The 15,808-nt window shown below is 38.0% G+C and overlaps 2 protein-coding genes across 2 annotated transcripts; one reads left to right on the top strand and one right to left on the bottom strand.

Moving 5' to 3' along the window:
• Positions 1–404: 404 nt before the first annotated feature.
• LOC127621963 (sarcoplasmic reticulum histidine-rich calcium-binding protein-like) lies at positions 405–7,382 on the top strand. Its single transcript, XM_052095805.1, has 5 exons — positions 405–557; positions 775–821; positions 2,155–2,248; positions 2,733–4,111; positions 6,689–7,382. The coding sequence occupies exons 1-4, from the start codon at positions 512–514 to the stop codon at positions 4,088–4,090; spliced, it is 1,545 nt and encodes a 514-aa protein (XP_051951765.1). The 5' UTR covers positions 405–511; the 3' UTR covers positions 4,091–4,111; positions 6,689–7,382.
• A 48-nt stretch (positions 7,383–7,430) lies between these two features.
• trmt6 (tRNA methyltransferase 6 non-catalytic subunit) lies at positions 7,431–15,752 on the bottom strand. Its single transcript, XM_052095810.1, has 11 exons — positions 15,527–15,752; positions 14,324–14,463; positions 14,111–14,220; positions 13,829–13,920; positions 13,672–13,755; positions 12,675–12,799; positions 12,179–12,489; positions 10,936–11,021; positions 9,288–9,390; positions 9,079–9,165; positions 7,431–7,758 (listed from the first exon to the last, which is right to left on the bottom strand). Exons 1-11 carry the CDS (start codon positions 15,634–15,636, stop codon positions 7,579–7,581), a joined length of 1,428 nt encoding a protein of 475 aa, XP_051951770.1. The 5' UTR covers positions 15,637–15,752; the 3' UTR covers positions 7,431–7,578.
• Between the last annotated feature and the right edge of the window lie 56 nt (positions 15,753–15,808).

The following is a 15,808-nucleotide window of genomic DNA, read 5'->3' as shown; positions in this document are numbered from 1 at the left end:
AGTAATCAGGGATGGATTACCAAAGGGGCCAGTACCCAGGGGCCCTTGATTACCAGGGGCCCTTGATTGCCCGGGGGGTCCCTGGGCTTTAAGTTTGCGTGATCCAGTTTGGTGACCCCCCCCCCCAACAACTTTTGACCATGAAAACGAAATGTCCCTCCTAAAGTCATATGTGACATATAAAAGAATCAGCTAAATATGAAATAGAAATGACTTGTGCATACCCCAAAACTGAATCTTCAATATAGGCTGACAGGCTGCAATGCATCAGCTTAATTGAAGATTAGAGACAATTTGCGTATAAATCTCCCATTTAAAGGGGGGTCTAATTAAGGTTTCACATGGGGCGTGACGTAAGCAACCCACGAGCTCCGATCTTGCGTCCCACAGAGCGCTCAAAACAGACGCAGACCGCTATCAGAGCTGCAGCACGCGCTACGGAGAATCCCTCTTTATCCAGAAGACAAGCCTCCTGGATAAAGATTACAGCAGCAAAACATTTGCATGCACCATGAAGTTTCTGCTTTTGGTCTCCTTGGTTGTTGTCCTATCTGCTGGTAAGTGAAAAACCCATGCACTTAAATAACAATTTCATAAATCATTTCAGCACCACGGTCAGCGACAGCGTACTTTGCTGCAGAGCATTTGTAGATCGTGATGAAAACATTTCAGCGTTAAACGTTAATTCACAAAGCGCCTTTGAGATGAATGAATGTTAAAAATATCTTGCATTAAGACTTGCACTAATTTAATACAAGGCTTTTACTATCCCAGATGGAGAGTCTGTACCAGTTGAGCAGGACACCAGGACAGAGGATTTGGTATGCTATAGATTCTACATGTTACTATGCAATGCATGCATTTCTCTATTCGTTTCTATTCTTCTTTAAATGTAAGGGGTTGTTGACAAATAAGGTTTAATCAGATGGTAAAAATTAGAAAGGTTTTTTAAAAAAAAAAAACTACTTTAAACCACGTGTTAAGTTTGTAGAAATGTAATATTTTTGTTTCATATGTTTTTGAAAAACATTTATAGCATTTTTATAAAAAAAAAAAAAAAAAAAGACAATGACTTTTAAAAAATGTCAAGTGGCTTAACCTTGCACCACATGAGGGTACACAACAAACTTAAAATAAATGAATAAATAAAAAAGTTAAACCATTTTCAAGCTAAATTATTTTAATGAATTTTTGGGTCATGAATATCAAGACGTTTTCTTAGGGTTACTCCATTTGACCTGAACAAAATGTGCCTTTTCATAAAAGTGTCAATATAAATATTTTTAAAAACAGTCATGAGGGTCTAATAGGGTCCTCTGTTTTATATTTTTCTTTCCACACATGACAGAAGAATCTGCAAGCTGGTCACACCACCTGACTTTGATTTGATGGATACAAATATTAATAATATTTAAAAACAAATGATCTTTTCTCCCATTTAGGAATGCCCAATTCCCACTACTTAGTAGGTCCTCATGGTGGTGCGGTTACTCACCTCAATCCGGGTGGCAGAGGACAAGTCTCAGTTGTCTCCGCTTCTGAGACAGTCAGTCTGTGCTTCTTATAATGTGGCTCGTTGTGCATGACACCGCGGAGACTCACAGCATGTGGATGCTCATCATACTCTACACGATCCACGCACAACTTACCACGCACCCCATTGAGAGCAAGAACCCCTAATCACGTCCACGAGGAGGTTACCCCAAGTGACTCTACCCTCCCTAGCAACCGGGAAATTTGGTTGCTTAGGAGGCCTGGCTGGAGTCACGCAGCATGCCCTGAATTCGAACTCGCGACTCCAGGGGTGGTAGTCAGCGTCAATATTCGCTGATACCCAGGCCCCCATTAACTGCTATTTTAAGAAAAAATATTATAATAAATGTATAGGCTAGACCACATTTCCAAAAAATTCCAATAATTTCAGCCTGAGACTTTTATTTAGTTTTACTGTCTTCAGACGGTTACACAACTTGTTTGAAATTTGTTACTTCAAGCCCCAGAAAAAATATAAAAATGACATTAAACTCAAAACTGAAAGTAGATGTGTATTCAAGTAATCGCTTTGTGTAAATTGCATTCTTTTATGTATTTTTGAATCATTTTGAATAACACAATTATTGTCATGTCGTTAATTAGTATATTATTTCTTCTCAGCTTGCCCAGTGTTTAGTTCAGATCCTTTCTAAGGCACTGTATAAAACAGATGCTGCTCCATTGCATCCAGAATGCAAAAACATCCTCAAACCAGGTATGTTGTTGATACTTATCGCTTCAGTCATCTGTTGAAGTAAAAAAACATTAATTTAATGTAAGAATTATTAGTTTTTTAGATTACTTTAAATCATGTTTGGTTTATTGTGGAGGTAACACTGTTTGCTAAGTGATTCTGCAAGTAAATGTATTGTAAATATCATTTGGACATAGCGTGAGAACAGTCAGACTTTGTTATTATCATCATTTCTTACCCATCCAATGCAGTATATCATGCTTGGATGGGTCAGTTATGGGTCAGTGGTTTCATTGGTAGACTCTGTGGACTAATTATCAGATGTACAGTTGCAGTTGTTTAAGAAGATTGTGTTGGTTTATCGTTGTGTTAAAAATGTATGACCAATTTATGCAGAAATCCATGGTAAATACATTTTCCTGCAAGAAAAACAAGAAATGGAGTTAAAAAGAATCATGAGGTATGTGCTTTGGTTTGTTCCCATTTTATGTCTCCTTGAAATTAGTTTCAGGTCACACATCAGTCGTGAAAAAGAGTGAGGATTCTGCTCTGAAAACTGCTCAAGAGGATGTGAAAAGACCAAGCGGAGAGTCTGAAGTCAATGAGGAAGAAACACTTGAGGATCTTCTCAAAGCTGAGAAAGAAAAACATGATGAGTTGAACGATGAACGCAGCCAAGAAGACTTCCCAAGTTTTGTCAAAAGAAGACTCAAAGATAAACGTGAGGAACAGGATGATGAACGAAGCCAGGAGGACTTCCCGAGTTACTATAAAAGAAGCAGCAAAGATAAAAGAGAAGATCCTGAAGACGAGAGAAGCCAAGAGGAATTCCCTCAGAAACGTCATTTCTCCATTTTACACAAAGAAAAGCGTGATAATCCTGATGAGGAGCGCAGCCAGGAGGAATTCCCTCCATACCAGTATAAAAGGAGTCGCCTTCTGAGCAGCAAAGACAAGCGTGAAGATACAGATTATGATAGAAGCCAAGAGGATTTCCCAAGCTACACCCACAAACAAAACCAAGGGGATGAAGAGGAGAAAGAAGAGGATGAGATAGAGAAGCAGATCTGGAAACCATCACACAGATACCACCACAAGAAAATGCTTCACAAACGAGATGAGGACTCAGAGAATGAGAATTTTGAAGATCAAGACTACGATAGAAGCCAAGAAGACTTCCCAAGCTACACCCGCAAACGAAACCATGTGGATGAAGATGATGAGGAGGACAAGGAAGAGAGAGAAAAACATATCTGGAAACCCTCACATAGATACCACCACAAGAAAAAGCTCAACAAACAAAATGGATATTCAGCCGAGGACATGAAATCTGAATCTGAAGGGGTGGACGTGGATTTCGTAAAACGATCTCGGAAACCCTCTAGCAGAAACCACCATAAGAAGTACCACAAACGCAGTGGGGACTCATCTGAGGAGGATTATGAGGAACAGACACACAGATATCCCCCCAAGCATAATCACAAGCTTGGCGACTTCATGGATTTTGAGAATGAAGATGAACCAAAGATTGCCCATGAGCTCAATGAAAAGAGGCATCCCTCAAACAGCCAGGGGGAAGAAGATGAGCAGAAGAGACACCAGAGCACTGCAGAAGAAGAGCAGGACAAGGAGGCTGCACTGAGGTACCTCACAAAGAAAAAGAACGAGTTAGAGGAGCGTCTACTTAACAAGGTTGAATTTGATGAGAAACGTTCTCCCTGGATTTACAGAGAAAGTCAAGATGTGAGTACTGGCCCGCATTACAATCGTAACCTAGAGGAGATCGCTGAGACCCTACGGTACAAAAGGGGCCTGCTTTCTCAGGAGGAGTCACTTGAGGAAAAAAAGGATGTGCCACATTAGAAGCTTCTCACACCAGAAGAGGTATAGTATTTTACAAAAACAGGGACAGATACCCCAGAGTAACTTGCATTTACAAAAATTGTTCACCCAAATATTTAAACCCAACGAGTGTGAGTAAATGACACTTGTCATTTTCTGAAATATTTGAATCATAACGGTGAAGTGTGCCATTTATGGACCACTAGTGCACCAAACAGAATTGCAAAAACAATGAGTGCATTTAAATGCATACAATACGTGGATAACTACCAAAATATCTGATTCAAAAAACAGGTTTACATGAGACATGAAATCACCGGCTTTTGACGTTAAAACCTAAAGAGTTGTGCACACAACACTTGCGCACATTGGATTAGCTGGCAAGAACACCTGTGAAGTGCCGAATTTTGACTCCCTAGTATCCTTACTATGTGGGGTTGGGTTTTAGGGATAAGGGCCAATCAGGTAGCGGAGAGTCCGAATCTGGAGGGCAGTCAGATTTCACCACAATCTGTCAATATCGGTTTTTGCTTCAACCATTTATGACCTTTCCTGGATCAAGGAAAACTTTTTAAGGCATTTACATTGACTACATTTACATAAAAGCATCAGAAAGCACCAGAACATCACACCAGAAAGCAGTTTATTGCAAGAAAGCAGTTTATTGTGAGAAAGCAGCGTTGCAGATTACATGCTCTGTATAAATGGCATACTCTTTACTCACTAATACCTTTGGCTCAGTCAGTAATCAGCTTTCTCCACAGCAAAGTAATTTCCTCACAAATCTTGTGTAAATAACAAACATGGGATCTGAAGAAGACTTTGCTTTGCTTTATTTAAAGATATTCCAGAGTTGTTGCCGTGTTAGTTTACTTTAGCGACCTGCAGCGGAATTGCTCTGCAATAGTGGGGTTTACCTCTTAAAACGATGGGATTCCCCAGTCGATATTTTACATTGGCCTGTATAAATGGGTATAGTTTATAGTGTATGTGCTTTTCCTACTGTACTTCCAGAAATGTTGAATTCTTTGCACTGTGTTGACATGTTGTTGAGCTCCATCCTATAACATTTGTTATTCGATCTGTTCACACACATGCGCACTCCCTAAAAACCTATAAGTACTGCATTTACATGGCCACATTAAGACGAGTTCTCGATGAGAAACCTAGGTGTGTTAAACTGCTTTTCTTAATCCCTTAAGCAGTGTAAGGAATTTGGCGTTCTCGTTTACATGAGGTATCAGAATGCCGTTTTCTTAAGTGCATGTAAATGTGGTCATAACCACACACAATGTTGGCACATTAAGCATAATTGGTGTGAAATTGTGCATAAAAACATTTAAGGCATTTACATGCACAACAATATGCGTATAACTATGAAAAATCAGTTTATTAAAATAAAATCAGACAACGCAAGAAAACCATACTTAAGCAAGACTTTATATCATCGGCTATTCTCTGCTAATGCACACAACACTTGCACACATTTGGAAAGCTGATAAGAACACCGGTGAATGTTTTTGCATGCAACACGAAATTAGGGTAATGGGCAACAATCTTTTGTGCTTAAACCATTTATGACCTTACACCGATAAAGGAAAACCATTTAAGGCATTTACATGACCTTGTTAAGCATAATCAGTGTACAATTGTGCATGTAAACAGGCTCACAAATATATATGCAGCCCCAATTCACTGATAACACCAAAAATCTATTTATTCAACGCAACCAAAACACGTTTACGTGAGATTTGAAATCAAAGGTTATTTCTTGAGTTATTTTCACTCTAACATTTAAAGTTAAATCAGGGTAATTAACAATTTATTATAATGTAGAATCAAAATTATTCACATCACCTACCATTCCACCATACCAGTCTAGGTCTAGATGCATTGAAAGGAAACAAACTATGACATAATTGTACAAATAATAGCCACAGAGTCATTAGACTGAGAAACAAGGTCACATTTGCTGCTTAAAATAGTTCATCCGTGTCTCAGCTTGTTAGATTTGAGCATGAATAAGTGGAAGAATGTGGGTTGACTGTAGCACTCCTCTTTGAGTTCTTTAGTTCGTGCAACTCCTGCTGCTCCAAAATAACTGCTAAATACCTTCCAATGTTTCTCCAGTAACTAATTATCTAAATGCTCCACTATTACAAGGGCATCCGAGATATCCGGCAAATGATACAGAAATATGGCCGTGACCCCGAGCGTAGAGGGACGTCTAGATTCTACAATATGCCAAGAGAATCATTTCTCACCATGACAAGGATTTTATATAACTTCAAGTACTTCTCAACCACTTCCCTTTGGGGCTGTAGAAATAAGATATTTAATTGACTAAAGCAAAAAACTTTTTCTATTCATTAAGAAATAATAGATTGCAAACACATAAATAGTACAGGGTCTGAGGGTTTTTGAGGACACTGTTTTTAAGCACCACTCTTTGTAGCACCAAACAGAATTGCGAAAAATAAATTAATTACATAATTTAACAATCCCCATTTCCAACAGGGAATGAAAGTATTTTAAAAGTTGAAAAAAATACACACTTAAGTGTTTCAAATTTATAAAAGATAAGCATAGCAAATAATCTCTCTACTTTTCTTTCTTTAGTTAAACAAACTTGAGAAACTGGCCTCTGTGGACCAACAGATGAAAAAAATAAGCTTAACCAGTTGAAGAATCAGCTGGGACATCACCTTCTGTGCTGCCTGTTCCGAATTTACATTGGCTTTGTGTGCGCTGATTTGGGCTTCTTAAGTTGAATGCATTATTATTATATTTTTCTTATACAATTGCATTGCGAAAATTGTTGTAAGTCAGTGTATGTTAAATGTGAGCATCTAAGAAACAAGAAAAGCATCTACAGAGGCAAAACTCTGGAAATTTATGCTTGACAACAGCATTCATGTTATTTCTCTCTTTAATAAACAACTACAAAAACATAGAAAAATAAAAAAAAATACTTGTTTACTATTACCTACAGATTTGAAATGATGCATTTAAGAGCATGCTACTCGATACTGAAAGTTAATGTGTTTAAAAATAGCTGTCGTTTAATGTTCTTTAATAGTATTGTTGCATTCCTGATTGTTTGTATTAAATGAAATAAAATGTGTTATTATGGGACCAAAGCTGATAAGTGCGCTTGTGTTTTGATGTTATAAGCCTGCAAAAACCCAAAATGAATATTGTTTACTGATGTAATGATTTACTTTGTGAGCAAAACCTGACAATTTGCCAAGAGGATGTTTAAAACTTAAAACATCTTTCCTTTCTTGCACATTTTGCTAAAATAAATAAATAACAAAATGGAAACAATTTTTACAGTAATTTTATATAGTAATGATACAAGTCTATGCAAAAAAAAAAAAACATACTGGATAAAAGACTATGAATTATAAAGTCTTGCAACACATACAGAAAATAAAAGCACTGCCTGAATGTGAGTCCACACTGATTTAGTTTCTTCTAACTTAAATAAATTAAACCGAAATGATTGCTTAGGTCGAGCTGCGAAATGATGGGCTAATCTCATCCAGTTTCAGTCTCTTGGCGGCTGGCTCCTCGGATTTCTGCGGATTCTTAGATTTGGAAGTGCCTGCGGCAACCGTCATCCCCGAGAGGAGATAACCTCCACCTCCACTCATGAGTAACACTGGATGAGTCCTATTGGGCAACACCTGCAACATTTAAACAGAAGGGTATAAGATATCCACAATTCTAAAATCTGGTATTTGATGATGTTAACACATGTTAAGGGGGACCTATTATGCAAAATTCACTTTTACATGGTGTTTGAACATAAATGTGTGTTGGCAGTGTGTGCGCACAACCACCCTACAATGATAAAAATCCACCCAATCCATTAATCAAAACATTGTCTCAGAACAAGCAGTTCGCAGATTCTGTACAAAGTGACGTCACTATGAACAGGCCCTGCCCACGACTGTTGATGGACACTGCCGATGGACATAATAGGTGCCCTTTAAGAATATCAAACTATCTGGAACCTTGCAAGGCAGTGGCTCCCAACTCTTTTTATTGGGTCATGTTTGTGGAGAGTCCAGTTACCAATTAATCAGCAGATAGATTTTAAAATCGATTTATAGAATGTTTTATAAAAAATGTCTTGGTCTTTCCTTCCTGTAACAGGCACAGACTCACAACAAGTAGGACTGTCAACAAGGCGGAGAAACAAAATAAAAAAATGTCACTGAAATATGACCAAAATCGAATAGCAAAATTTGTGTTGTAGCGATTGTTTATTGCAAAGAATAAAATTTGGCTGTTAACAAAAATGATAGTCAGACTATTTTTTTTTTTTTTTTACCAAGTAAAAAAGTAAAACGAGAAAGCAAATGCTTCAATAGACAGTTTTATGTTAAATTATTGTTGCACAGTAGCCTATACCGGTGCCACAGTACTACCACGGACTCAAGTTTCATGAAACGGCGGCACCACAATGTTTTCATTAAATACAGTTGTATGTACATACCTAATGCTAATGCAGCGAGATGCTGAAAACAGTGCAAGACCTCCACTTCTGGGAGCCATTCACTCTGAATGTGACCATCTTTTTCTTTGCAAGCATGCGCTAGATGGACATTTTTGACTGTTGCGTTGTACCTCGCATTTATTTCAGCATCTTTTGCTGTAACCAGATTTTGGTGCATAATGTGCGACTTTTAACTATAACTAAGCACAATATACACAAGGGAATCCATAGTGAGGACTAGTGAGGACTTATTTTGAGATGTCGGAGACTTGGCCAAACCAATTTATCGATCTACCTCTAGTTGAAGTAAAATGCTGTGCATCCTACATTATCATTAAATACAATGAACAAAAAGAAAATGACTCAGACTAAATTTAATACAGATAAACATGTTTTTTTGGTGACCACAATGTGTTTGGATCTGTTTTAGTTTGCCACTTGATATCCAATATAAAATCTGTGTCTAGAAGCAAAAGTTAAGTGTGGGATAAAAATGAAGATTCACCTGGTAATGCCTGAGCCATGAATCCGTCAATCTAAGACTGATTGCTCCTCCTTGTTCCCTGAGCTTGGTGTAGCACTCAATCAGAGGCTGCAAAAGAGATGAGACACTAAATATTGCCGCAAGCAGGTTAAAAATTACTTAAAAAAAAATATTGTGGTGCATTCAGTTTGACTTGAATAATCATCGTCTGACAAATCAACCAGTTTTACCTCTCTGTACTGGGAGTACACAACAAACGGTCGTGATGGCGCTACAAACTTCAGCATACCCAGTAACACAGGACAGGGGTGAAATCGACTAGCAATCACCAACCTGAAATAAACATACCAATAAGTATTCACAACATTGACTAGTAGCATGGGTTGCCAGTGAATCACTGCAGAGCCGAATGCTAAAACAGCTTAAAGATCAATATAAGAAAAACAACATGAAAAGCCTGGTCAATGTTAGAATATATCACCATTAGACAAATTCAGCAATATGTTCTCCTGATGAAGAGAAAGCTTTAAATACCCCCCAAAAAAAAGCTAGTCAAAAAAAGCTTTTATAGTTTAAACTTGTTATGCAGGTGCACAATTCTCATCTGCATACTATAAGGAAGTATACGAAGTAATGCTCTCATTGCAGGCCTCTCTTCATGCGCAATTAGACCCCTGCAAATTATCCAGAATGCAGCAGCACATCTGGTCTTTAATCATCCAAAGAGAGCACGTTACACCACTCTTTGACTCTCTCCACTGGCTGCTGGTTGATGCACGTATCAAATACAAGGCTCTGATACTGGTATACAGAACAGTCACTGGGTCTGCTCCAGCATACCTAAAAACATTTCTGCAGAGCTAAGAGCCCACTAGAAGCCTGCGGTCGGCTAAGGAATGTCGCCTTGTTGTACCAAAACAAAGAGGCACCAAAACACTTTCCCGGACTTTCGGCTTCATCATACCACGTTGGTGGAACGACCTTTCCAACTCCATCCATGAAGCGGACTCACTTTCTGTCTTCAAAAAATGGCTGAAAACACATCTTTTCCATGATCACTTAACCGGTCACTAAAAAATAAAAAAATAATTCTTGTTGCACTTGAATCTGTTTTGAATGCTATTCTGATGCTAGCGAAACTTTGTAATATGGCACTTTTCTTACCACTGTCTCCTTAATATGATTTGCTTATGTATTCCTCTTTTGTAAGTCACTTTGGATAAAAGCGTCTGCCAAATGACTAAATCTAAATGTATTATTGGACTATTTTAACTCTTTCCCCGCCAAACACGGAATTTTCCGTGTTTTATGAAAAAACGCTTCCCTGCCAAACACGGAATTTTCCGGGTTTCCGTGTTTTAGGTGTTATACGGTAAGGAAGACCCCTCCGCATGTTTTGAAAGAGTGCGCAACTCTTTGATCAAAGAAACAGACTGCGATCGTCTCAAACATGAAGAAGTGGAGTATTGAGAAGCTCAAAATATCAGACATAAACATGCTTTCTTATCAGCTTTTTGTCTGAAATGTTGTTTTTTGACAAAACCGACCTCTGTTCAAGTCGCAATAAAAAAAGAACAAATGAAGATAAAATAAAATCGTTTATTTTAAAAAATTAAAAATACAATTTTTTTTGCCTAAAAGCAGAGGCTCAGATCTTTCTTTTGATATATAGCATCTTCATATATTCATGGAAGAAAATATTCTGCGGGCCATTAAAGTTTAGCGAAAATCGTCAAAAACCCTGGCGGTGGCTGGCAACTTTTTTTTAAAAATGCTGGCGTGGAAAGAGTTAAAAGAGATCCTTATAAAACAGACCATCATTTTACATGCATTTCAACCGGTTTGCTGTATCTTCTGTATTAAGACAGAAAAACATACCCATCTGCATTTCGTCCCTCCAGCTGAGCGGCAGCTGATGCTAGTTTCTTCCTCTTCTCCTCCATCTTCACTTTCTTCTCTTGTGCCTGTGAAGGTTAGAATTGCCATTTATTTGTGAATAATAAATTAAAAGTGTTGTATAGGGCTGGGTATTGATACAGATTTCCTAATTCGATATCGATTTACAAGCTCTCGATTTTTCATTTCATTTATAATGTCTATTTTGCTAACATATGAAAGACATTCTATCCTAATGCTGCCAATTATACAGGGAACATTCTAACTTGGTACATCACAAAATTATATAAATGTTGAATCATTCCTTGCATTTTAGCTTTTTATAAATGTACAAACCCCATGTAGTGATTTCATCAATAAATATGATGTCTTGAAATTGCACATATTAGTGACACTCCCATTGCTAGGGCTATCACGATTTTGACATTTGGCTGACGATTAATTGCCAAAAAAATAACTGCGATTCAGACGATTAATTGTCTGTTTTAGGGCTTTTATATTTGTCACAATTAATTAGAATTAATAATAAATTCTATTTATAAAGCGCCTCTATTTATAAAGAGGTTGACCGATAGTGGGTTTGGCCGATACGATAACTATGGTGAGAAAACAGGCTCAGATAGCGGATTAATCTGCCGATTGTTTTTAAAATGTATAATATGAATGAAAACGTTCCACTCAATGTAAAATAATGCTGAACTTTAGTAAGCATCACTTTCAACAGCAATACTTTATACATTTCTGACACACTGGTATCTTCTTCAAAGCCTTTGCCATCTGAAATAATGAAAAGAGTCATTCAAATATTACAGGTCAATTGTGTTTGTTGTTCAGCAGTAACATAAAACACTGCCTTACAAAGCCAAATAGCATCTGTATGCTTCATCACTACTAACACTATTCATTATTTTATTTCATTGTCATATTACATTTATGAATGATGCATAAGAAAGGGAGAGAGAGAAAAATGAATGCAATGTAATTTGCCATCGCTTGGTCTTCTGAAGCAAGCGAACAGCCGAGAAAAAGCTAAAACTCACATAAGGAAGTATTTTCATATATGGTTGGAATTAATGATTGATTTACTGACAATTTACTTACAAATTCACTTAGAAACTAATCCTCTTCAAAGCGATTAAATGAAATTACTAATGGAAACTATTAGATCTATTAATTAAGATGGCTTAATTGTGCAGCCCTTCATAGAAGAAGGTCTTAGTCTTACCCTCTGTTCTCGCAGTCTCGCTCTCTTCATTTCCTCTTCTGGGTCAAGGCTGACCTCCATGCTCTGAGGTTTTGAACTCTTCTCCTCTAACACACCTGAGGTCTCCTGACATGAGTCAGACTGCCCGTTCTTATTGGCCTGAGAGTCCACGTCCTTCTCTGATAATTCAAGGGTTCCCGCCAGTAGAGCGTTAACTTTACACATGGGAAACTCATGTAGCGTCTCATGGAAGTGTGATGGAAAGCCAAAACTTTCCATACCGGCTCTCGTCGGCCCACCACCAGCATACATTTGGATCACTGAACCATAACCTGAAAATCAAACATGCAGTGTAATATAAGTTCATGCACATTCATATTTGCCATTAATGCCATACACATGGGAATTGTTTTTTTTAGCAATTATAAATTATAAACAACTCCCCCAATAAGACACTTTATGTAATTAACAGCAATGCATGACTTTCAAGGTGTGAAAAAAGGTAAAGTGTGAATACCTCCCATTCTCTCCATTACAGAGCCCAGTACAAGTCCAGCACAGGTCTCAAAAACAATGATCTTACTGCCAGCGTGGATGTTACCAAGTGTTAGCATTTGAGCCAGGGTGTCATAACGCAGATGACTAACAGAAAGCAAAATATGTATTTAAAATAAGCACCTTAACTGCTTCTGAAACATTGATATATTGATCTATTATATATAATTGCAAATACACAGATGAGCGAAAACATTATGACCACCTGCCTAATATGCTATCGGTCCACCGCGTGCCACCTAAACAGCGCCAGCCCGCTGAGGCATGGACTCTAAGAGACCCCTGAAGGTGTCCTGTGGTATCTGGCACCAAGAAATTAGCAGCAGATCCTTCAAGTCCTGCAAGTTGCGAGGTGGAGCTGACGTGGATTGGACTTGTTGGTCCAGCACATCCCACAGATCCTCAATCTGATTGAGAAATGGGGAATTTGGAGGCCAATTCAAAACCTTGAACTCTTCATCATGTTCCTCAAACCATTCCCGAACAATGTGTGCAGGGTGACAGGGTGCATTATCCTGCTGAAAGAGGCCACTGCCATCAGGGAATACCACTGCCACGAAGGGGTGTAGCTGGTCTGCAATGATGTTTAGGTAGGTGGCACATGTCAAACTGTAGTCCACGTGAATGGCTAGATTCAGGGATTCCTAGCAGAACATTGCCCAGAGCATCACACTCCCTCCACCGGCTTGTCGACTTCCCACAGTGCAACCTGGTGCTATCACTTCCCCAGGTAAACGGCGCACATGTACATGGCCATTCACGTGATGTAAAAGAAACAGGACTCATCGGACCAGGCGACCTTCTTCCACTGCTAAGAATACTGATTGCTCGCTTAACATCTAATCTACACAGACCTTGACATGGGGCCTTGTTAGGAGATGATCAACATTATTTGCTTCTCCTGTGAGTGGTCATAATGTTTTGGCTCATAGGTTTATAGTTTCTTCTAGATAACATACCATATTTTTCCTGGTTCTCTGCCGTGGTACATCATGGCGAGGAGTCGAGTTGAGGGTTTCAGGACTTTTATGTCACTTTCATACCTGTGGCAATTAAGGCAATTTAGTTTCTAGCCACACTTTTAGCATTTAGCAACTCTGAGAAGTTAGAACTCACTTTTTCTTTTTCTTCTTGATGTATTTCTCTTGTGCAAATTCAGTTTTGTCCTTAAATGTTGTACTGTTGTCTATAAGCTGCTGAACAATCTCCTTAAAGTAAAATGAAAAGGCATGCAAGCTAAATTTATTTGTAACATCACCACAGAACCTATGAACATTCCACAAACATCTAATTTTTTTATTCTATAGAAGAAAAAATTATTAGAATGACATGAAGGTGAGGAAATAAAAATTGTTTTTCCAAAAAAGCCTCCCCAGAGACTTTTAGCATAGGATGTACCTGTCCCTTTAACCCCTGCTCTTTCAGTATTTCAATATCATCTCTGGTCAGTTTTTGAGATCTTCCATCATCCACTATGTGCCTGTTATCCTGGCCCGCTTCCTTAGAATCTATGAAAAGAGAAAAACGAGATGGTGCTACAAAAAAAGTGATCGAAGTGGCTCGAAGATGAGAAGTAAAACTATTAAACACACAAAAGAATCAAATCCATACCCTCATTACCCGCAGCGTTCCCTGACCGTTTCACAGCCTTGAGTTTGAGTGAACCACCGGCTTCGATTTCAAACATCGTCCCGTACAGCTGTCCGACTGCATTGTCCAAGAAGAACCACTGCTTCTCAAATATAACTTTCCTAAGAACAAAACACACAAAGACATGTTAAATCCAGGATAGAGAGGTAAACATAGGTACTGATATATACCAATATTATACCTGATTTTACCAGAATTGTATTACAAACAGAAAACTTAATCTGAGGTGTATCTGATACTCCATCCAGCCAAACAAATAAATAAATAAAAGAAATAAAAAAGTTCACCCAAATCTAAAAATTTCTCTCATAATTTACTCACCTTCATGCCATCCCAGATGTGTATGACTTACTTTCTTCTGGTGAACACAAACAAACATTTTTAGAAGATCTCAGCTCTGTAGGTCAATACAATGCAAGTGAATGGTGACCAAAACTTTGAAGCGACATAAAGCAAATTAAAGCAGCATAAAAGTAATCCATCAGATTCCAGTGTTTTAATCCATGTCTTCTGAAGTGGTCCAGTCGGTTTTGGGTGAGAAAAGACCAAAACATAATTTAATTTTCACCTTTTTTCTACACATTATGTCTAACATTAGGAAGTGTAAACAAGCTTAAAATCATGATCGAGAATAGAGACTGCAATGGCAAGATGTACAGTTGAATAGGAGTTACATTTTGGGCTGTTCTCACACAAAACCGATTAGTTCAATTCAGAAGACATGGATTAAACCACTTATGGATTACTTTTATTCTGCCTTTCTGTTTTTGGAGCTTGAAAGTTTTGGTCACCATTCACTCGCAATGTATATAACTACATAGCTATGATATTCTTCTAAAGATCTTTATTTGTGTTCTGCAGAAGAAAGTCATTAACATCTGGGAGGAATAAGGGTGAGAAAATGATGAGAATTTTCAGCTTATTTGATTAGTGACCTAGAACAAATGCAGAGTCCTAATTTTATTTCAAAATGTTTCATTTTAAGATAATTAAAACTGTATTTCCAGATATAAATTACATTTTAAATCCCACATTTTTTTATGGGGTCTCAGACTGAATGTATAAATAACATCAAGCTCTCGCCTGCAGAATCTAAACATTTAAGAAGGATCATATTTAATAAGGTGAATTTTGTAGTTTGAGAAACAGCTCTGCTCGACTCACTGTTTCTGCTCGATCTGCACGGATTTGAAGACATCTCCTCTCCTAAGCACTATATAATCCCCATAACTGATTGGGCTCTCGGTTTCACTGTCATTCACACACTCCGCCATTTATTGCGATTAATCTGTATACAAGTGAGTTTGTAGATTTTCTATTATACACTTCAATACGTAATTTCGCTCAAGCGATGCTCCTCTCCAGTCTCCACATGTGTGTGTACTGTCACTTCCTGTTCGGAGAGGGAGATAAATCGAGTGCTGATTTCAAGATCTACTGCCAGGA

This window comes from Xyrauchen texanus, chromosome 28, assembly GCF_025860055.1.
Source record: "Xyrauchen texanus isolate HMW12.3.18 chromosome 28, RBS_HiC_50CHRs, whole genome shotgun sequence".
Lineage (NCBI taxonomy): Eukaryota > Metazoa > Chordata > Actinopteri > Cypriniformes > Catostomidae > Xyrauchen > Xyrauchen texanus.
Note: the sequence above shows the minus strand (reverse complement) of the source record. Positions and strands in the feature narration are given on the sequence as shown.

What these genes read in the sequence shown, in the direction of transcription:
- LOC127621963 (XM_052095805.1), top strand. Translation starts at nt 512, where the DNA reads ATGAAGTTTCTGCTTTTGGTCTCCTTGGTTGTTGTCCTATCTGCTG. An exon ending in ACACCAGGACAGAGGATTTG is followed by an intron (nt 822 to 2,154) that starts GTATGCTATAGA and finishes ATTTCTTCTCAG; the next exon opens with CTTGCCCAGTGTTTAGTTCA. An exon ending in CAAAAACATCCTCAAACCAG is followed by an intron (nt 2,249 to 2,732) that starts GTATGTTGTTGA and finishes CCTTGAAATTAG; the next exon opens with TTTCAGGTCACACATCAGTC.
- trmt6 (XM_052095810.1), bottom strand. Translation starts at nt 15,636, where the DNA reads ATGGCGGAGTGTGTGAATGACAGTGAAACCGAGAGCCCAATCAGTTAT. An exon ending in AGAGAACCAGGAAAAATATG is followed by an intron (nt 12,800 to 13,671) that starts GTATGTTATCTA and finishes GCTTTCTGTTAG; the next exon opens with TCATCTGCGTTATGACACCC. An exon ending in GAGGGACGAAATGCAGATGG is followed by an intron (nt 9,391 to 10,935) that starts GTATGTTTTTCT and finishes TGTTTATTTCAG; the next exon opens with GTTGGTGATTGCTAGTCGAT.